This window comes from Schistocerca nitens, chromosome 1, assembly GCF_023898315.1.
Source record: "Schistocerca nitens isolate TAMUIC-IGC-003100 chromosome 1, iqSchNite1.1, whole genome shotgun sequence".
In the NCBI taxonomy this organism is placed as follows: Eukaryota; Metazoa; Arthropoda; class Insecta; order Orthoptera; family Acrididae; genus Schistocerca; species Schistocerca nitens.
In genome coordinates, this window is record NC_064614.1 from 933,552,580 (window position 1) to 933,575,706 (window position 23,127).

General features: G+C 43.5%; 1 protein-coding gene across 1 annotated transcript in view; it reads right to left on the reverse strand.

Annotated features, from left to right (window-relative positions):
- LOC126213120 (spaetzle-processing enzyme-like) overlaps positions 1–13,159 on the reverse strand; it is an 83,046-nt gene extending 69,887 nt beyond the window's left edge. Inside the window, exons 1-2 of the mRNA XM_049940765.1 lie at positions 13,138–13,159; positions 892–1,084 (exon numbers count right to left, since the gene is read on the reverse strand). Of these exons, the coding sequence (XP_049796722.1) occupies positions 892–1,084; positions 13,138–13,159 (215 nt within the window). The remainder of the gene's footprint in view (positions 1–891; positions 1,085–13,137) is intronic.
- Positions 13,160–23,127: the final 9,968 nt, after the last annotated feature.

Sequence of the window (23,127 nt, forward strand, 5' to 3'; positions counted from 1 at the left end):
AAATGTGAACTAATTTACATGTGTAAATGTCCAACTGTTGCCTGTCATTAAATTACAGTCGTTTTCAACGAAAGGAATTCCAAACAGGAAACAAAATAGCTTCAACATCGAAAATACTGCTGAGCGTAAACTTTAACATGCACATTAGAAAAAATAAATATTCCCCTCTTGCAACTGAACGGATAAACTTTATAAGATAAAAAAATTTTATTTGATTAAACAAGTATCTCTCTTTTGCCTCTTCTTCTGTGTCCCCCCCCCCCCCCCCCAACGTTTACAATCGCAAGATATTTCATTAGCATTCAGTGCCCCTCACCGCATAGTCAACCAAGATACCTAAAGAAGAGCACCAATATGATCACAGTTTCTTGTAAAAGCAACCCAGTACAAACGTGACTTCCTCAGATTTACGAATACGGTAAAGAAGCACGAAAATTCTGTTGCTGCTGGACCATGAAATTGTCTTTGTATGTCAATCCTTAAAACAGGTGGAAATTTAAGTTCAGGAGTACACTATTTGTTAAGAAGTGTAATGAATTGCACAATTAATTGATTGCAGAAATCTCTCTGAACACTGTGTGTTGGTCAACTACCGCCAATAGTTTCACATTCTCCTGTGTCAGAGAGGGACACACCACCATTATGAGTACGCCTGCAACAGACCTGGCGTTCGCCGTGCCTAGCTGACGTGACGTCACGAACAAGCGCCGAGGCCTTCCTTTGTGTCGGTGTTGTACAGACCCGGCCATCAGTATGTGACGTCACAAGTGTGCGCGCGGGCCTGTAGTCTAGGTGGTGTCGGCTGGACGCGGCACAGAGGCGAAAGGGAGCCCGTGCTAGGCAATGGGGCACGCTGTCGACTGACCGGGGGCCTGGTACTTGCTGGCGAGCGGGGAGAGCGTACTGATGTATCCGATGCGAGCGATCCACGGGTAGGCGCCGAGCGCGGCGTTCTTGCCGCCGATGATGCGGTCGGCGGCGCTGAGGCCGCAGCGGGCGTGCTCCAGCAGGCGCCACGACGGGTGCTGCTCCGGGTCCGGCGGGCGCTCGCTCGCCGGCGCCGCCCGCGCCTCCTTCGCCACCACTGCAACACGCCGGCAACATGCACAGTCTACGGAAAAGAATCACTACTATTATTAACACAGTACCGTGTGGTCCACGTAGTCTCGATATGGAACTGAGAGCTGCAATGCCTCGATAATTTGTTCACTCATCCTTGCTCCCCTTTCTAAAAACAGGGTGTTACAAAAAGGTACGGCCAAACTTTCAGGAAACATTCCTCACACACAAAGAAAGAAAATATGTTATGTGGACATGTGTCCGGAAACGCTTACTTTCCATGTTAGAGCTCATTTTATTACTTCTCTTCAAATCACATTAATCATGGAATGGAAACACACAGCAACAGAACGTACCAGCGTGACTTCAAGCACTTTGTTACAGGAAATGTTCAAAATGTCCTCCGTTAGCGAGGATACATGCATCCACCCTCCGTCGCATGGAATCCCTGATGCGCTGATGCAGCCCTGGAGAATGGCGTATTGTATCACAGCCGTCCACAATACGAGTACGAAGAGTCTCTACATTTGGTATCGGGGTTGCGTAGACAAGAGCTTTCAAATGCCCCCATAAATGAAAGTCAAGAGGGTTGAGATCAGGAGAGCGTGGAGGCCATGGAATTGGTCCGCCTCTACCAATCCATCGGTCACCGAATCTGTTGTTGAGGAGCGTACGAACACTTCGACTGAAATGTGCAGGAGCTCCATCGTGCATGAACCACATGTTGTGTCGTACTTGCAAAGGCACATGTTCTAGCAGCGCAGGTAGAGTATCCCGTATGAAATCATGATAACGTGCTCCATTGAGCGTAGGTGGAAGAATACGGGGCCCAATCGAGACATCACCGACAACGCCTGTCCAAACGTTCACAGAAAATCTGTGTTGATGACGTGATTGCACAATTGCGTGCGGATTCTCGTCAGCCCACACATGTTGATTATGAAAATTTACAATTTGATCACGCTGGAATGAAGCCTCATCCGTAAAGAGAACATTGCACTGAAATGAGGATTGACACGTTGTTGGATGAACCATTCGCAGAAGTGTACCCGTGGAGGCCAATCAGCTGCTGATAGTGCCTGCACGCGCTCTATATGGTACGGAAACAACTGGTTCTCCCATAGCACTCTCCATACAGTGACGTGGTCAACGTTACCTTGTACAGCAGCAACTTCTCTGACGCTGACATTAGGGTTATCGTCAACTGCACGAAGAATTGCCTCGTCCATTGCAGGTGTCCTCGTCGTTGTAGGTCTTCCCCAGTCGCGAGTCATAGGCTGGAATGTTCCGTGCTCCCTAAGACGCCGATCAATTGCTTCGAACGTCTTCCTGTCGGGACACCTTATTTCTGGGAATCTGTCTCGATACAAACGTACCGCGCCACGGCTATTGCCCCGTGCTAATTCATACATCAAATGGGCATCAGCCAACTCCACATTTGTAAACATTGCACTGACTGCAAAACCACGTTCGTGATGAACACTAACCTGTTGATGCTACGTACTGATGTGCTTGATGCTAGTACTGTAGAGCAACGAGTCGCATGTCAACACAAGCACCGAAGTTAACATTACCTTCCTTCAATAGGGTCAACTGGCGGTGAATCGAGGAAGTACAGTACATACTGACGAAACTAAAATGAGCTCTAACACGGAAATTAAGCGTTTCCGGACATATGTCCACCTAACATCTTTTCTTTATTTGTGTGTGAGGAATGTTTCCTGGAAGTTTGGCCGTACCTTTTTGTAACACCCTGTATATCTGCGATGATCTCTTCTTTAAACTCGACATATTTTTCCTCTCCGCTAACAAGTAATCCCTTGAGTGCGAGGTCGCAAGTTCAACCTTTAGTAAGGCTCATTCGGAAGTTAAACCGAACCTAACTAACCTTAACAACTATGACAGGAAAAGACAACATGAATAACGAATGAAAAATGGCGCCATAGACATCACAAAGGGTTCGCACCATCAAGATCGAACGAGAGCTCCTTGGGATTTACAGACCGCGTAGATTGTTTAGCCAGATGTTGATGATGATGATTAGTGTTTTAGGGCGCACAACAACAAGGTTATCAGCGCCCGTTCACAAAACCAATGTTGACGAGTGCAGCCAAGATCTTTTAAACAAGGATCAATTCAGAGGCGATCTTTGCGCGAATTGTAAATGCTCAAATTTCAAGACTGGACACAGCACATCAAAACAGGTAGATAAAACTAAAAATAAAATACCAGTAGAAAACAGGTAAAAATAAGTAACTGTGACTGGGTGACCACTTACAAATAATGTGTGACCAAACCACTTTACAGCACATTAAGATCTCAATCCCACTATTTTGGGTAGAAGTCCAGACGTCACACAAAAACTCTAGCCACACTCGCATCATTATTAGTTAAAATAGAGGGCCGGTCTGGTGGGAACTTAAATCTTCCCTCAAACCCGCATATAAAACACACTCAGTTAAAATATGTATCAACAGCTATGTCCCACATGTCTGACACGTTGGTGGCTCCTCACGACGTAACAGAAAACCATGTGTCAATGGACAGTGTCCTATTCGAAGCCGTGTAAGGGCTACTTCCTCAGCTCGTCGTGGTCGGAAGGTAAGCGACGGTCGGACAGAATCCTTCACAGCTCGCAACTTATTGTTTAGCCAGGTATTTACCCTTAAGGAAAGCATATAGAATCATATTGTTGTAAGAGGGCGGTGAGAACGGATTAAATGTGATGGCATGCAACCGAAATGAAAAAGTCTATTGTTGAGCTTATCGTGTCACTGCCTATCCTTTAAGGCGTGCCGGCCGGGGTGGCCGAGCGGTTCGAGGTGCTACAGTCTGGATCCGCGCGACCGCTACGGTCGCAGGTTCATATCCCGCCTCGGGCATGGATGTGTGTGATGTCCTTAGGTGAGTTAGGTTTAAGTAGTTCTAAGTTCTAGGGGACTGATGACCTCAGAAGTTGAGTCCCATAGTGCTCAGAGCCATTTGAACCATTTAAACCTTTAAGGCATAGCTGCCGATAGTGTGATAATTGTCTAACAGGCACGGAAAAAACAAACTTCCAGAGGCTGAATTTGTCCAGTGGTTCCATGTAGTATGAATTGCAATGTCACAAACTTTCTAGGAGCGATAATTTGCTTTAAAGTAATATGATTTTTTTTTATACACGTCCCAGGAATTAAGCAAAAACAAGTTATTTTTACCGGTTATTGGCCAAAATCAGTGCTCACACCACAGTTGTAGTTTTCTTACGTGCGTTTTCCCACTGTTGATTGCAGTGACGCAAATATTCCGTACTGTCCCTGCAAGATCACGCACACGAGAAAGAGTCATAGGACCCAGAACACCTCCAACGTCTCGCAGCACAGTAAACAACTTTCCAGCCAGTTTACCATCCAGATTAACAATCGGCATAATTGTATACGAATGCGTTAAGGCATTGATACGAGGGTGGTTTAGAAAGTTCTCGGAGTCACCAGGAGAGGTCAGCGTTAGCACAAAGAGTTGTTCACGTGATATTCATTAGAATGTTCCTGTAAACACGTCCCACTCGTGGAAGAGAGCTGTGGCGGTGACGTGACTCTGTTGTTGTTCCTGTGTAGTGATTTGCGAAGATGGCAAAAATCGAGATTCGAGCACTTATTAAGTACTTCGTAATGAAAGGTATGAAAGCAAAGGACATTTACAGCGATTTCCAGAATACACTTGAGGACTCTGCTCCTTCATATTCAACTGTTGCCAAGTGGACAAATGAATTTAAATGTGGTCGGGAGAGCTGAGATGACGATCCGCGCAGTGGTCGGCCAAGATGTGTCACTACTCCAAATATCATTGCAAAAGTGCACAAAATGGTCATGGAGGATCGCCAATTGCAAGTGCTTGAAATTTCTCACACTTGCCAGACGTTATATGAAAGGGTCTACCACATTTTAACTGAAGAATTAGAAATGAAAAAATTAGCTGCAAAATGAGTGCTGCGACTCTTGACGCTGGACCAAAAACATGTGCCGTCGCCATGGCAAAATTACACGAATTATTGCCACACCCGCCTTATTCACCTTATATGGCTCTGTCAGACTTCCATCTCTTCCAAAAACTGAAAACTTTTCTTGGTGGACGAAGGTTGACTTCAAACGAAGAATTGATAGCCGGAGTTGACAACTATTTTGCAGGCCTGGAGGAAACTCGTTTTCGAGATGGAATCAAGGCACTGGAACGTCGTTGGATCAAGTGTATTAATCTACAAGGAGACTACATTGAAAAATTGAAAAAAGTTTCAGTGATGTAAATACTTTTTTTCCATTCCTTTCTGAGAACTTCTCAAACCACCCTCGTACTACTCTCTTGGTACCTGTGATTTCCAAGGTTCCTCTCATATGTATTTCCTCTTCAAATTCTGATAGTTCAGAGCTGACCACAAATTCCTTACTCAGCGATGGGATCAATTTGTTTATCTCATCTACAAGTTTGCGGCCCGATTCCATAGTTTGCAGTGCATCGTCAAGTTGACGCTTTGTTAGAAATTTCGTTTTCTTACGTCTTCCAATTCTGTAGAACTGCCGGCCGCGGTGGTCTAGCGGTTCTGGCGCTGCAGTCCGGAACCGCGGGACTGCTACGGTCGCAGGTTCGAATCCTGCCTCGGGCATGGGTGTGTGTGATGTCCTTAGGTTAGTTAGGTTTAAGTAGTTCTAAGTTCTAGGGGACTTATGACCTAAGATGTTGAGTCCCATAGTGCTCAGAGCCATTTGAACCATTCTGTAGAACTGTTTGAAATTATGCAAGCATCCACTGCTCTTCTTGAATTCACTGTAATCTATGTCGCGTGCAATTTGGCGTGCGTAACATAGTAGGTCACTACTTTGCACATCCTGTAAATTGTGTTGGGCATTCCTGAAACGTGCAAACACCACCACTTTTTTTTAACAAGTGCGCCTTGTCCTCCCTTGAATATCCGTACTTTTTCTTGTGCACTACATGGTCCTATTGCTGTGGACATATTCAAAATCTGTTCATAATAGATTTTTTTACTATGCTGGGTATTATCTTCCACGTACATAATTATGTTTACTATCCACGGGATTTGTTGCTCCCTGTCCGACAATGATGACGAACTACATGGCTCGACATCTGTTTCAATATCACTTTCACTTGTTAAGCACCTGTCACCATCATTGTACTCCTCATGTACACTGTTCACCCAGTGAACATATACGACACCACACATTCGACTGATTCGTCTTGCAGAAACGCTAATATTTCATCTGTCATTTCTTTCTCACTCTGCGAAATTCCTTGGGTTCCTTTCTGACGAAATGTCGACTTCGGCAACTGTTGTAGATATAATGCAATCTTTGTTTTCTGTATCATGCCACTGATCTGCTTTGTATAACACCAGTAGCACTACAGCAATATTGTGAGCTATTCGTCGACTAAGCTATTCAACTATGCTCCATAACCCCATGCCGAGCTCGCCACTGAATACCTCCAGTTCTCCTACATGTTGCCATTAGCACCCAATATTGTGGTTCCAGTATAGACAATATGTGGAACATCGAATACCGTTAACATTATTGGGCTTTTGCGCCCTCGCATTTAAGGTGTTCCTTGTGAGATATGGGTTGAATAGCTATTCGAGCTTTTCAAATGACATAATTGTCCCGGCCTTCAGCAACTTCATATAGTGTCAGGTCCTGGTGCTTTGCCATTTTTGATTGGCTCAACTGTGTCTGGTACTTCAGCCGTTGTTATTTCCTGTAGTTCTGTCTCATGATCGTTGACTGCAAGGGAGCATACCTCCTGAAATTCGGATCGATCTTCTTTAAAAAGTTCTTCATGTCAAGTCTTTCATCTACTTAGGCTTATCAGTGGTAAGTTTATACTGCTTCTGTCATTTGTTCTTAGCTGTTTTATCACCTTCCATGCTTTTTTGGTCTTTGAATTCCATATGCAGTTAGTAATTTTTTCGCACTTAAAGTCCCACTCAGTATTTTTTTGCTCTAATTACTGCTTTCTCTGCCTCTCTCCTTGTTAAACTTTGACCATGGTTTCGACAGTTTTAAAACTATCTTCTTCGGAAAGTATTGTACTTATTAACAAGTATTACGACATTGTTTGTAGAAGAGATATTGTATTATTATAATAAACAAAGTTACAGGAAATGTTTACAAATAATTCTAGTGAAGCATATTCACACAGAATCACATATTATCTACATCCGACGTGGGAGTCATTAACTGTGTAGTATACGTATGTGTCATCCACATAATCACCATTTGAAATACGTTATTCAAAAGTGGTAACTCTCTATTGTTGAGCTTTTCCTTAATACTTTTTAAAATAGCACACATTTGACAATAGATATAACAACATGTAGTTTGTCACTTGACAGATTTGAATATATGCGACAATTAAAAACCTAATAAAAAAAGGCGGCATCGGATGCTATGGAGCGTAAGTATGCCACGTACAGAGCTGGTGACATGCGCCGGGTGTTACAAAATTCCCAGGAAAATAATGAATAAACGAAGTCACACTAAGCAGTGTATATACACCTAGAAATCACGATGTTATAGACAGAATAAATGACGCTAAAAATAGTAAAAAGAAGGAGATGGATCTGCAGTGGCTCATTAATAAAATCTTGAATAGCCACTCAACTGTGGATGACGAAGTGCTCATTGTAAAATAAAAGAAAAGCCACATTCTTAATACATAGAATTTTGAGGAAAACAAACACCGCGCAGAGGCCAGCGTCGAGTGATAAACTTGGCTACTCGGCCAAGAGCAGAGGCTTAAGCCATTTCGGGAAATGTCAACTTGCGAGCTGAAGTTGATCATTTAGTATGCAGCCATTGGTTTTCTCTAAATGTTTTCAAGTTTTGGGCTCTTCTCTGTAATGTAACCTGCGCCCCTCTATCTCTTTGTGTAAGACTACAGTATCCTCTGACTTCTTCGGAGTATGGCCAGCAATAAATAAATGTTCTGCAAGCGTGCAATTGTGTACGTTACCACCTTTCTTTCGTAACATATGCTCTTTATATCCGACCTTAATTGTTCTACCAATTCGTCCAATAGAGTAAATGAGACAATCGCTGCAGATCAAGTTGTAAATGCCTGAATTTGAGAACGGATCCTCAACATTTTTGACAGAATGTACAAGATGTCCCTTTAGGATGTTATTAGTAGAAAAAGTTCCCTTGTATTTATGTGTGTTCACCAAAAGGCATTTAATCCTATAGTACACATTGCCTAAAAACGGGAAGGAAATGAATTTCTTTTTGTCCTGTTACCTTGTAGAGGTAAAAAAATTTTTAGTAGTTTTTTTTTTTATTGAGGATATGATCTATTACATCTTGCTTATATCCGTTATTGGTAGCAATTTATTGAATCACATTAAGTTCATTTTGTAGGTTACTAGAAGAAAGAGGCGTTGTTATAGCACGATTAATAGCGGAATGAAAAAATACTAATTTGTGTGCTACTGGATGGGCAGAATCATATGGGATAATACTATCTGAATAAATTGGCTTACGGAAAACATTTAGCTTGATGCTGTTATCTGCTACAGATATTTTAGTATCGAGGAAGTAAAGCTCCGCGTTTTTATTCTGCATTTCTTTTGTAAAGCATACTTCCTCGTAAAAGCCATTGAACGTGCTGAACAACTGGCCTAATTCTCTGTCATTGCCATGAAAGGCAATGATTGTATCCTCTACATAAAGAGCATGAAAGTGTATTTTTCTTTGTAATTCTGAGTTAGAACTGAAGAAAGTACTTTCCAAAGAATTAATGAAAATGTCAGCTAGGATTTCGGCAAGAGGGCTACCCACCGCTAGGCGATATGACTGTACGCAAAATTTACTACTGAATGTGAAATAATTATATTTAAGTACCACCTGCAACAAATTAATAAGCTCGGTAATTTGTAGATTAGTTAATTTTTTGTACTGTAATAAATTCTTCTCGATAATGCTGAAACTAGTGTAAAGACTTATATGTCAAATGAGGCCAACATAATTTCCGGTGTACATTTTATTATTTTTATTTTGCTGGTTAAGTAAACACTATTTTTAAACGAAAAGCTGAGATCGAAAACAAACGAGTCTTTGATTTTATTATGAAGCAGCCTAGCGAAATTATGATGTAGCTTAAACTGACTTCGAAGAACTGGAGGCTTCGGGTTCACATTAAAAAGTCATTTGTTTTGAAACTTTTCGAACGAACCATCAGTATTTGCTAAACAGTGTCATATTTCTTTTTGCAGGTTAACGGTAGGATTAGTGGTGACCTCAACGATGTCGTTTTCCTCAAAAAACTTGACAGTTTTATCTGTATATTCTTTTACGTAGGCAATAACAATAGAATTACCTTTCTCAGATTTTGTTATTAGAGCACGATTTTCTTTCAGTTTACGATTAATATTATTAATAATTTTTTGTACAAAAGTTAGTTTTTAACGCAGTTTCTTTTTCTGTAATATTATTAGACTCGTGTGGAATCTTGGCCTGTTGGACCTTATCAAATTTGAGGGTGTCTACACCTATTTTGAGATCGATTACAAAACTGTTAATAACAGACGAATGATTGATCTGGGGGTAACATTGCCCTTGAAATCTACGATTACAAAGCCACTCATCTATACCATTCCAGATAGCATGGATTTGATTATTAAACTGTTCTTTAATTTCCTTGCTTAGAAAAGGTATGAAGAGTATGCTTCTATATTGAAAATGTCTTTTATTGTTATGGAGTTCCATGGTGCTAGAAGATATGATTTGCTGCACTGATTTTTTCTTACTGGATGGCAATTTGTTCCATTGTTTTATATTGATGTAGGTTTTCGCATAATCCGACTTATGTTTAGTTTTAAACACTGCTTCTACTATTTTCAGCTTATTGTCCATATACTTAGATGCAGCTTTGGATACCTGGGGGCAGACAGAAGTTTTAAGGTTTTGAACGTGGCTACGCTTCAGTAACTGTTCATGCAAGAGACAGACACACACACACAAACACACACACACACACACACACACACACACACACACATATATATATATATATATATATATATATATATATATATATATATATAGCATACTTTATTACTGTGATCACCTCTTTTAGCATATTCTTTACAAGAGATGAAATACCCCAATGCACCCCACCTTCTCTTTCCCAAATTTACATTTGACTTTTAATGTTTGCAGTTTCTCCGCCACAGTGTGTCCTTTTACAGTATTCCTTCATGTCAGGGGTGAACGTAATACGTCAAGTATTAGGTCTCTTGTGCACTGATAATAATTGTTTGAAGCATTTTTGGTTTGACACTCATGCTTGCCGCTGTTGTGTACTCACGCACAAGTGCGTCGCGTGCGTTTTTCTGATATTGTAAGGAGCTTGCTACGTCTACGTGAGCCTGACGGTTCTTTATAACTCGCGCGATTTTAATGGCTCACTTCTTTTACCGCCTTTCAACTTTTCAGTTAATATGTTAATTCTAGCAATAAGTATGTGCTTGTGAAACCGCACACGCCGCTCACTGCAGGCTTCGCGCACACAGCAACCGCAGGAGCGTCATCTACCAGAAGCTAGCTGAGGCTGGTGCGTCCACTCTTCAGCCAGTCGGCGCGTGTGACCAGCTCTGTACGTGGGGCACTTACGCTCCGTAGCATCCCATACCACCTGTTTTATTTGATTTTTAATTTTCACATTAATGCAAATCTGTCAAGTGGCACACTACATGTTGTTAGATCCACTGTCAAATGTGTGGTATTTTAGAAAGTATTAAGGAAAAGTTCAACAACAGCGAGCTACCACTTTTGAATCACGTGTTTCAAATGGTGATTAAGTGGGTGACACATATGCATACTACACAGTCAACGACTCCCATATCGGATGTAGATAATATGTGATTCTGTGTGAATATGCTTCACTAAAATTATTTGTAAACATTTCCTTTAATTTTGTTTATTGTAATGATACCCTATCTCTTCTACACACAATATTCTTTGATAAGTACCATACTTCCGAAGAAGACAGCTTTAAAACTGTCTAAACCATGGTCAAGTATTAACAAACCTGTATATTGCAACTGGTTGGCTGTTATTTCCAGTCGACTGAAGCACATCCTATTCTCCCTAAATTTCGCCAACAATCCAGTCATCTTCGCCGAGGAAGCAGAGGATGTGTCTTATACATTCAGCCAGAACTTTATGACCACCTATCTAATAACCAATATTTCCACTTCTGTCACTGATAACAACAGCGACGCGATAGTGGCATGGAAGCAATGAGGCCTTGCTACGTTGCTGGCCCGATGAGAAAGGTATCGGGAATCATCAGACCATACAACGCTCGCCACTGCGGCAATGCCCAGTACCGATGGTCATATGCCCATTTCAGTCGTAGTTGCCAATGGCCTGGTGTTAGTATTGATACATGTATCGATCGTCGGTTACGGTGGCCTATCGTTAGGAGTGTTCGTTGCTCTGTGTGTCCAGACACGTTTGTACTCTGCGCAGCATTAAAGTCTGGTGTTAGTTCCGCCACAATTCGCCGCGTGTCCAGCCTACGTCATCGGACGTCTGTAATGAGGGCTGGCCGCCCAATCCCACCTTGGTATCGGCACGTATTGGAGACATTCCCGACAACACCCCTCGAACACCCGACAAGTCGTGAAGCTTCCGAAATGCTCGTTACGAGCCTCCGGGTCATCGCAGTCTGCCATCGGCCAAAGTCAGACAGATCGCGCGCCTATCCCATTCTACACACGGACAGTGCGCTCACTGATATTACAAGCACCGTGAATATGTCTGACTAGCAGCTGTTCCTTGCCGGGTGACTTTGCTGTCGCCTGGGCGGGTGTATATCGATAGTAGGTTGTTGGTAGCAATGTTCTGGCTGATCAGTGCATAATAAACATATAATGGCTAAGAATACAGACTGAGTACTTGTCATTAGTTTCTGTACTAAACGTATAGCGATGATGGCAGCCCAAGAGTCAGTCAAAGAGAAAATCAGATTTCTTAGTTTCGTATGGTGAATCTCCAGTACGCGCTCACTCACTTGTAGGAGGCGTCTCTGAGGAACACGTAACCGGTACACAGTGAGAACACAGCGGACTGCAGTCCTTTTAAGCATAGATGATGTATCACGTGACCAATCCTGGAGTCCACACTGAAAGCAGACATTGACTGTGCCGTTGAGTATCCTGATTCTTTGACAGAAGTATGAAGAAACTGCTGCAAACTCGATTACGATCAGAATTGTCACGAAATTGTTAATGAAGACAGCTATAAGGAAGTGGTCTTGTGTTACGACGTAATAACAGATGGAGGCAACATATCCTAAGGCAGTGAAAGATGACTCAGAAACCAGAGAAACGCTTAATTTGTCGTTTCTCCGCCCTACTGTAAATTCAACCAAGATGTCAGTGAACTTAATGTTCTCCATGAATTCCATAAAGGTTTTTTTGCGATTACAGAAGAACAGCAACATATAAGAAGGTGACATATTGGTGACTGAAAGTGCAGATAATTAAACCTGGCATAGCCCATTTCTGTCAAAATTGCTCATTCAATTAAAAAAAAAAAAGAGAACCCCTTATTGTAACCCGTTGTTACCCAAGTAAAACCTACTGTTAATACTGTGATACTTTACCTACGGGAGCAGGTAACTACAAAAACACCACGTGATCGACTCGGAGGCACTTCAGGGACTGCTGAAAGTAAAAGTACCGGCTGCAGGCTCTTAACTACACTCCTACGTCTTCCGGTGGTGCCACAGTTGTCTATGGACGAATGTAGACGATATTGCCTTGAATTTGATCCTCCCAGGAAACTAAAAGTACCCTATCGAACCATTCTTCATTAAAAATATATTAAGCACAGCTGTTTACAACAGCTCAGAACAACATTTCATTGAAGGAATGTGAATAGCAAAACCCGGCTCATGGCTGGTGTCATTTCTGAGATACATCGCACCGGCACGTTATCGCTATTGCCTGATAATGAAATGGGTTCTGGCAGATGCGTTTCTGTTAACGCTTGTATACGTTTTCTCCCTACGGAAAACAATTACCTTGCGGTGATACTTGCGGCATGATCGTTGGAACAATAGGTATAACGGCTGACGTATGCCACTTTGTGGCTAACTTTGTTTGCCTAATAACAAGCAGGTGCTTGGGACTTCTCAGATAAATTAATTTCATAAATTGGTAATTTACATCTGGAGCGATCATAAGACACACGCTTTAACAGTCAGGATGGCGATCATCAGTTTGTGGATAACTTCGTTTGCATACAGGATGTGGTAGATAAGTAATGAGACTCAGTCTAGAAAAACAAATTTATTGATCCAATTTGTACAAAACGTTAATATTCTTCAAAGTACTCGCCTTGGGCGTCGACACAACGTTGCCAGCGCGTTTTCCAAGCTTCATAGGCCCCACTGTAGTCCGTTTGAGTTATCCCAGTTAGTGCCTTCGTGACAGCACGTTGGATGTTAGGAATATCGTCGAAACGATGACCCTTCAGGCATCTTTTGACCTTCGGAAATAGGAAGAAATCAGGAGGACTCAAGTCAGGGCTGTATGGTGGCTGTGGCAAAACTTCAACTCCAATTCGGGTCAAGTAGGAGGTCACGATGAACGCTGTGTGCGCCGGAGCGTTGTCGTGGTGAAGACGCCAGCGTTGAGCGAGGTCCTGTCGCTTCCGTTTGACGGCTCTGTGCAATCGCTGAAGGACTTCTTTGTAGAATTCGGCATTGACAGTCTTCCCCTGAGGGACAAACTCTTTGTGAATTAACCCCCGCTTGTCGAAAAACACAATCAGCATTGTCTTGATGCGGGACTTTGACATTCTTGCTTTCTTCGGCCGCGGGGATGCTGGTGTGTGCCACTCCGAGCTCTGGGCTTTCGTCTCCCGGTCGTACTGGAATGTCCACGATTCGTCGCCTGTTACTACGTTGTCTAAAAAGTGTGGATTATTTTCCAAATCATTCAACATCTCACGGCAAACGTCCACTCGTTGTTGCTTTTGTTCGGCGGTGAGCACTCGGGGAACCAATTTTGCGCAAACTTTCCTCATCATCAAATCTTGCGTAACAATTTGGTGAACCGTAAATTTATTCACGGAGACCTCATCGGCGATCATTTTGAGACTTAAACGACGGTCGGAGTCCAGGAGTTCTTTCACTTTGGCCACCGTTTCATCCACACGACTCGTTGAAGGGCGTCCAGATCGTTCCATGTCTTCAACGAATTCCCTCCCGTTTTTAAATTCATTAAACCACCGGAACACTTGAGCTCTTGATAGGGAGTCTTCTTTGTAGGCCTCCGTAATCATAGCAAAAGTTTCCGAAGCAGTTTTGCCCAAGCGAAAGCAAAATTTGATTGCATACCGCTGTTCTATCGAGCGATCCATCTTCAGCGTTAGTTACGAGTTCCCTTGTTTTTGTCAACAGCCATGGCTTCTCTTTACGTGTAAGGTTATTTTAATATCGAATGATAAGAAGTACTGTTTTTTTCATTGGCAGCTCAAATAATAGCTATATGAAACACCCAAATACGGCTGCAACTCGAAGGTGACTCACAGCGCGTGTCAATCTGCTTACAGTTCAACGCTGCCTGCCTTAAACTAAGAAAGGTTTCTACGGATATACTGGTCACCCAGAGCTTTATGATCGCCGACCTGCTATCGATATAAATCCATCCCGGCGTCAGCAACTTCACTCGGCGAGGAATGGCTGCTGGTCAGACTCACGCTTGATGCATGTAGTATCAGGGAGCGTGCTGTCCGTATGTAGAATGGGGAAGGCGCGCGATATGTCGGAGTTTGACGGAGAGCAGACTGTGACGGCCGGGAGGCTCGGAACGAGCATTTCGGAAACTGCACCACTTGTCGGGCGTTCGAGGATTGATTTGGTGAGTGTCTTCAATACGTGCCGAAACCAAGGATAAACCACGTCCAGACGTCGTCGGGTTGGGTGACCACCCCTCTTTACAGATGTCGGACGACGTAGGTTGGACAGATGGCGAACTGTGGCGGAACTAATATCAGACTTTAATTCTGGGCAGAGTACAAAGGTGTCTGAACACACAGAGCAACGAACACTCCTAACGACGGGTCTCCGCATCCGACGACCCATGCTTGTGCCAATGTTAACACCACGACATCGGAAGCTACGACACGCGACCATCGGCACTGGCACAGTGGCAGAGCATTGCATGGTGTTATGAATGCCGGTACCTTCTTCATCAGGCCGATGAGAGGATGCGAATCCCTCGTCTTCCAGGCTCCTTGACAACTGGGGGACGTAGAGAAGCTAGCGGCGGCTCCATTATGCTCCGACGTACATTCACGTGGGCATCCATGGGTCCAGTAAAGCTCGTGCAAGGCACGATGACGGCCAAGGAGTGTCGTACACTCGTTGCAGACCACGTACACCCCTTCATGAAGATCATTTCTCCCGAAGGCAGTGGCAGTTCTCAAAAAGATGATGTGCCACGTCACAGAGGCACAAGTGTGATGGAGTGGTTGGAAGAACACAGTGTTGAGTTCCAACTGACGTGTTTCTTCTTCTAACCATTTCGTCCCTAGTCCAATGATCTCTTCATTCTCTAATAGGACTTCCCATTGGCTCATTTTTTGTCCCTATGAATTTCTGGTGACAATGTGTGACGGCTTATGAGTCTTTTCTAAATCCTTTTTGATCTGATGGATTCAGCATATAGTTTTGACTTCTTATACGAATGTAGTGTGTGTGTGTGTGTGTGTGTGTGTGTGTGTGTGTGTGTGTGTGTGTGTGTGTGTGTGCGTGCGTGCGTGTGTGTGTACTATATGTATGTGGATATGAGTCGTATACGGGTGGTCAGTAACACTCTGGAAAGCTTGTAAGAATGTTACAGGGTAGGTGTACTGAGAATAATTATTGTTAAGAAAAAAATTTTGTAAGTTGCACCGTTTCTGACAAGGAAACTTCCCAACGCACCCCCGTCTGATTTAGTAGTAATATGGCCCAGTGGCCCAGTGGCTAGTCCGACACAACCTGAACACAGATCAAACATAAAAACGGGAAGAAGGTCTAATGAACTGTGCAAAAGGAGAAAAACTGAAACAGTGTACGGCCCATGCTCAAGATGTGTAACATCGAGCGAAGTTCTATAGCTGCGGGGTCGTGGTTCTGCTGTTCATAGTGTTGAAGGGCGAACAGGGAGATTCGTGTTCAAATCTCCCTCGTCGCCACACTTTTTTTCTTTTTTTGCACAAAATCATGAACTATCCTTGCGGTTATTGACGTATATTTTCGCTGCATTCATAACAGCGTATGTGTCGTGCTTTAACATCCTCTTGCAACAGCGAGATGGAAAGAATTAACCTCTAGACGTACGTACCTCCTATTTGTCTTACACTACTACCATGTGTTATGACTTGCGTTCCGTTTTGGAACTTTTGACTCTTGAATTCCTTTGTTGTGATGTAGTTCATACCTGTTTATTTATAGTTTTATCTCTCTGAGAGGTCTATGCGGCATCTCGCCTCCTCACGCTATCCATCACATTTACTTGGCACGGTAATTTGTTCTTGCCCCGTGACTCATATTCTATAACCAACGTATAGTAGACAATGGCCAAGACTACAGAAGGAGAACAGACACGCCAATGACCGGACAGAAAACTCATAACTTTGTGTAAAAAAAATTGGGAAGGAGGGAGATCTGAAGCCAGAGCTCCCGCTTCACGGTGCCCAGATAACGGCGACGCCAGCCGTGGCTCTAAACATTTGCTCGATGTTGCTTAATCCTGCTTTCATTCTTGATCTGTGTACAATTTTTGACGGGCTATCCACTGGGCCATTTTACCACATTTTGCCTTGTGAGTTAGTTCACCAAACAGGAGATTCAAGCTTGTCGCCAGGTAGAATCAGTGTCAGTTGTTCTCGTAGCGTAGATGAGGCTGCACAGACTTTGACTTGCGTTTTATCCTTACTAGCGCTCCGCATTCACTTTTTGTATCGCTCTCTTGTCCGGTTTTAGCAAATCAAATGACGAACGCGCTTGGCGACACCGTCTCTGGCGTGGCGCTTGAATTTGCGCGCAATAACCTAATTGGCTAAATTCAACGCTAATTTTCTCTCAAACGGTGCAAAATATCGAAATTACTTCTTAACATTTATTTATCAGAACAACCTACCCTGAAACATCTTTACAAGCTTCTCTGTTTCTAACCATACTGTATATGTATCCACACTACTGGCCATTAAAATTGCTACACCACGAAGATGACGTGGTGCAGACGCGAAATTTAACCTACAGGAAGAAGACGCTATTATAAGCAAATGATGAGCTTTTCAGAGCATTCACATAAGGTTCCAACCGATTTCTCATACACAAACAGCAGTTGACCGGCGTTGCCTGGTGAAACGTAGTTATGATGCCTCGTTTAAGGAGGAGAAATGCGTACCATCACGTTTCCGACTTTGATAATGGTCGGATTGTAGCCTATCGCGATTGCGGTTTATCATATCGCGACGTTTCTGCTCGCGTTGGTCGAGATCCAATGACTGTTAGCAGAGTATGGAATCTGTGGGTTCAGCAGGGTAATACGGAACGCCGTGCTGGATCCCAACGGCCTCGTACCACTAGCAGTCGAGATGATAGAAATCGTATCCGCATGGCTGTAACGGATCGTGCAGCCACGTCTCGATCCCTGAGTGAACAGATGGGGACGTTTGCAAGACAGCAACCATCTGCACGAACAGTTCGACGACGTTTGCAGCAACATGGACTATCAGCTTGGAGACCATGGCTGCGGTTACTCTTGACGCTGCATCACAGACAGGAGCGCCTGCGATGGTCTACTCAACGACGAACCTGGGTGCACGAATGGCAAAACGTCATTTTTTTAAGGATGAATCCAGGTTCTGTTTCCAGCAGAATGATGGTCGCATCCGTGTTTGGCGGCATCGCGGTGAACGCACATTGAAAGCGTGTATTCGTCATCGCCATACTGGCGTATCACCCGGTGTGATGGTATGGGTTGCCATTGGTTACACGTCTCGGTCACCTCTTGTTCGCACTGACGGCACTTTGAACAGTGGACTTTACATTTCATATGTGTTACGAGCCGTGGCTCTACCCTTCATTCGATCCCAGCGAAACCGTACATTTCAACAGGATAATGCACAAACGCATGTTGCAGGTCCTATATGGGCCTTTCTGGATACAGAAAATGTTCGACTGCTGCCCTGGCCAACACATTCTCCAGATCTCTCACCAACTGAAAACGTCTGGTCAATGGTGGCTGAGCAACTGGCTCGTCACAATACACCAGTCACTACTCTTGATGAACTGTGGTATCGTGTTGAAGCTGCATGTGCAGCTGTACCTGCACACGCCATCCAAGCTCTGTTTGACTCAATGCCCAGACGTATCAAGGCCGTTATTACGGCCAGAGGTGGTTGTTCTGGGTACTGATTTCTCAGGATCTATGCACCCAAATTACGTGAAAATGTAATCACGTGTAAGTTCTAGTATAATATATTTGTCCAATGAATGCCGGTTTATCATCTGCATTTCTTCTTGGTGTAGCAATTTTAATGGCCAGTAGTGTATAATGGGTGATCAAACATCCCACAACGCAACAGACTGAAGACACCCGCTTGGGAAAACACTGTGTCCTTCTGCGTGAAATTGTCGACCCTTCAAGGCGTTTTTCAAGGGACCGAAGTGATAATCGCGTGGTGACAGATCAGGACTACAGGGCGTGTTCTCTAGTGGCTCCCATTTGCCCGTGATGGATGAGGCTGGCCTCTCAGACTGCCCAGCGACTTGTGTCGATGCGCGACCAGCACGGAGCTTTGCACACTATTCCACAACGGAAGTTTTCGATAGACACGCTACCCCGACATACAGAGTTCATTCTCCGATGGATGTCTACCGTTGTTTATCCTTCGGCAAACAAGCAAAGAAAAAGAGCACGTAGGTCCTGTTTGGACGAATTTGATAACAACGACGCCACAGTTTATGTTTCCACATTCACCGCCGCACGTCGGAGAGACACGAATGTCACTCTAATCCCTTGTCTGCATGTCGGTGCTCATACAGACGCTTCGGAATCGTGGTACGTTGCCTACACGCTGCAGCAACGCCCTCAAACTGGAACTTTCTGGTTGCCCCATACAGAAGACCTGCTGTTTTGTATACAAGCAACGTTAGACACTGAAAAATTTTATGTGGGAGATATCTAAGTCTAAACAAAAAGAAAAATGACGAGAGTGGAGGCAATTCACCGAAAAAGTATTGACTCTTTCGTGTTTCGAAAGATGTGGAATACGTATTTGAGTTGGCACCACGAAAGTGAAAGTCCATACGTCGCTCATATTACTGCGAGAGTGCTTGCGCAACGAGTTTGTAGCTGTGCGGCAAGGTCTAATATCACACTGCACTAAAGCCCACTGTCGTTATCTAGACGCTATTATTTCGTCTATTGCAGGCATAAACGGTATTTCCAGATAACGGCGAACTCTGAAATGCAATTTTTCCCCATGTTGCAGAACGCTTCTTTGGTCCTGATGTGCTGCACTGTACTGTGCCCTCTAATCTATGTTTCCCTGTAGACGTCAAAACGCGCTTCAACAACTTGGGTCAGTTAATAGGTGCCAAACTACGCCTCGAGTATTTATAATACGTTTTTTTAGTATATTAATTTCTAAATTCAGTTCAGTAGAATGTAATGACTAGGAACAATTATCCAAAGGCCATGTGTCGCCAGTAATTTTCCTCGAGGCATTGTTTTTCTTGTTGAAACTATTGTCATGTTTGTGAATTTCTCTGTCTCCCCTGAACAAGCTGGCGTGATAACTCTTCTTTACACCGAGAAGATCCATGTCGGTGATTTTCGTTGTGTGGTCGGTCTCACGCAGCGCGGGCTACGACGCGGTCGATTCCTTTACCTGTCCCAACCTGCAATGCCATTTACGTTCGGCGATCCTGGTATTGATCGTCCAGTCATTGCAACATAGACATTCGCACACGTATGTATATTACCGGCATTGCGAATGACCCTTTTTTGTTCTTTGCCAATATGAAACTCGTTTTGGCAGTCTTGGTCGATTTGTAAATAGGTTTATGATGCGGTTTGCACAATATACTGCCGGTCTTATCCCTCACCCTGGGGATGTATAGCAGATACGTATAACCGATATTAATTCTTCCGACGTTTCACTTTGCCGAGTGTTAGTTTTATGACATGTTACTGTAAAAGTTCCCATTGCCCCTCAGAACGCATTACAGGTATTGCGTCTCAAGTCCGAGGTGCTGCGGTTCATTTTTATTTTTTTAAAGTCGTCAGTTTTCTAAATGGTTTGATCCGCCAACCACGAACTCCTCTCTGTGACAGCCTCTCAATCTCAGAATAGCAACTGTTTTCTGCGTCTTCAGTTATTTGTGAAATGTATTCAATTTTTTATCTTCCTCTACAGTTTTTACACTCTGCAGTACCATCTAGTAACACGGAGGTTATTCCTTGATGTTCAGATGGTTCAAGTGGCTCTAAGCACTATCGGACTCTACATCTGAGGTCATCAGTCCCCTAGACTTAGATCTACTTAAACCTAACTAACCTAAGGACATCACACACAGCCATGCCCAAGACAGGATTCGAACCTGAGACCGTAGCAGCAGCGCGGTTCCGGACTGAAGCGCCTAGAACCGCTCGGCCACAGCTGCCGGCATTCCTTGACGTCTTAATAAGTGTCCAGTCATCCTATCCCTTCTTCTCGCCAGTTGTTTCCATATTTTCCTTTCCTCATCTCCCAATTTATCAGTATACCTAATCATCAATTCATCTGTAGCACCATAGCTCAAACGCTTCGATTCTCTTCTGTTTCGATTTTCGCACTGCCCGTGGTTCACTACCATACAATTCTGCGCTCCAAACGTACATTCTCAGAAATTTCTTTTTCAAATTAATGCCTGTGTTTGATACCAGCAGATTTATATTGGCCGGAAATCCCTCTTTACCTATCTAGTTTCCTTTTAATGTCCTCCTTGCTTAGCCCATCACGAGATATTTTGTTACCAAGGTAGCAGAGTTCCTTAACTTCGCCTACTTCGTGATCAATGTTATGTTTCTCGCTACACTCATTTCTGCTGTTTCTCATTACTTTCGTCTTTCTTCGATTTACTCTTAGTCCGTATTCTGTATTCATTAGGCTGTTCACGCCATTCATCAGATCCTGTAATTCTTCTTCAATTTCACTGAAGAGAGCAAAGTCATCAGCGAATCTTATCAGTGATACCCTGTCACCTTGAATTTTAATCCCACTCCTGAATCTTTCTTTTATTTCCGCCTCTGATTCTATTATGTATAGATCTGACTATATGGGCGAAAGGGTGCATACCTGTCTTACAGCCTTTTGTAATCAGAGCATTCTATCTGGGTCTTTCATAGTTCCCCCCTGGTTCTTGTACATATTGTTCATTACCCATCTTTTCCTATCACTTAGTCCTATTTTTCTCAGAATTTCGAACATTTTGCGCCATTTTACATTATCGAACGTTCTTTCTACGTCGACAGATCCTATGAGCGTGTCCTGATTTTTCTTCAGTCTTGCTTCCATTTTCAAGCGCAACGACAGAAGTGCCTCTCTGGTGCCTTTACATTGCCAGAGCCAAACTGATCGTCATCTAACAGGTCCTCAGTTTTCTTTTTTCATTCTTCTGCGTATTATTACTTTCTGCAAGTCGAGCGAGGTGGCGCAGTGGTTATTACACTGGACTCGCTTTCGGGAGGACGACGCTTCAAACCCGCATCCAGCGATCCTGATTTAGGTTTTCCATGATTTTCCTAAAACGCTAAATGAAAGGGCACGGCCTGCTTCCTTCCCCATCCTTCCCTTATCCAATGGGACCGATGACCTCGCTGTTTGGTCCCCTTTCCCAAATCAACCGACAAACCAACCAATCGTCTGCAAGTTGGATGCATAAACTGTTTGATCTGATTGTGCGATAGTTCTCGCAGTTATCTGCCTTTGCTATCTTCGGAATTGTGTGGTTGACATTTTTTCCGAAAGTCTGATGGTATGTCGCCAGTCTCATAGGTTCTACCCTACTACTTGAATGGTCGTTTGGTTGCTATTTTGCCCAGTGATTTTAGAAATTCCGATGGGATATTATATTTCCCTTCAGCGTACTCTTTTCACCTATCCGCTCTCTCCTCTGTTTTAACAGTGGAATTATCATTGCATTCTTAACGTTACCGCCTTCACTTTTAGTTTTACGGAAGGTTGTTTTGGCCGGCCGCAGTGGCCGCGCAGTTCTAGGCACTTCAGTCTGGAACCGCGAGACCGCTATGGTCGCTGGTTCGAATCCTGTGATGTCCTTAGGTTAGTTAGGTTTAAGTAGTTGTAAGTTCTATGGGACTGAGGACCTCAGATGTTAAGTCCCATAGTGCTAAGAGGCATTTGAACCATTTTTGTAGGTTGTTTTGACTTTTCTACGCACCAAATCAATTCTCCAGACGATCGTTTCTTTTTTGATTTCTTCGCATCTTTTCGCTTTGGCTGCCCTGCACTTGCTATTGATTTCATTCGTAAGGCATTTATATTTAAGTATTCCTGCCTTTCCCCGAACATTTTTTTGCTTCCTTCTCCTTACGCAGTTGTGAGAGTATTAATTATTCCTCTTTTCTGGCTCAGGTGATGATTTGTTTGTGTAAGTATCCATCCATGTGTCTCTGTTTTCGATACAAGCTGCACACAGGTTTTCATCATTACTCGTAACTGGCACATACAGAAAGGGTAGCTGCAGGACCACCTTTTCTATCTCGATGGACCATTTCGTGTTGGCATGCAACAGTCCAGGTGCTTTAGGAAGTTACTGAGATGTTCCTTACCACAGGTCCACAAGATGAAGACGTCGTTGACGGACGATCACTTAGGTTTATAGCTTTCCAAGTCCAGCGTCCTTCTTCCGAAATGCTCCAAGAGAAAATGGCAGCCACTGGATTAAGTGGCGACGTCTTCCGACTATATGTACAAATCACCATTCCATATTAAGGAGCTCATAGTA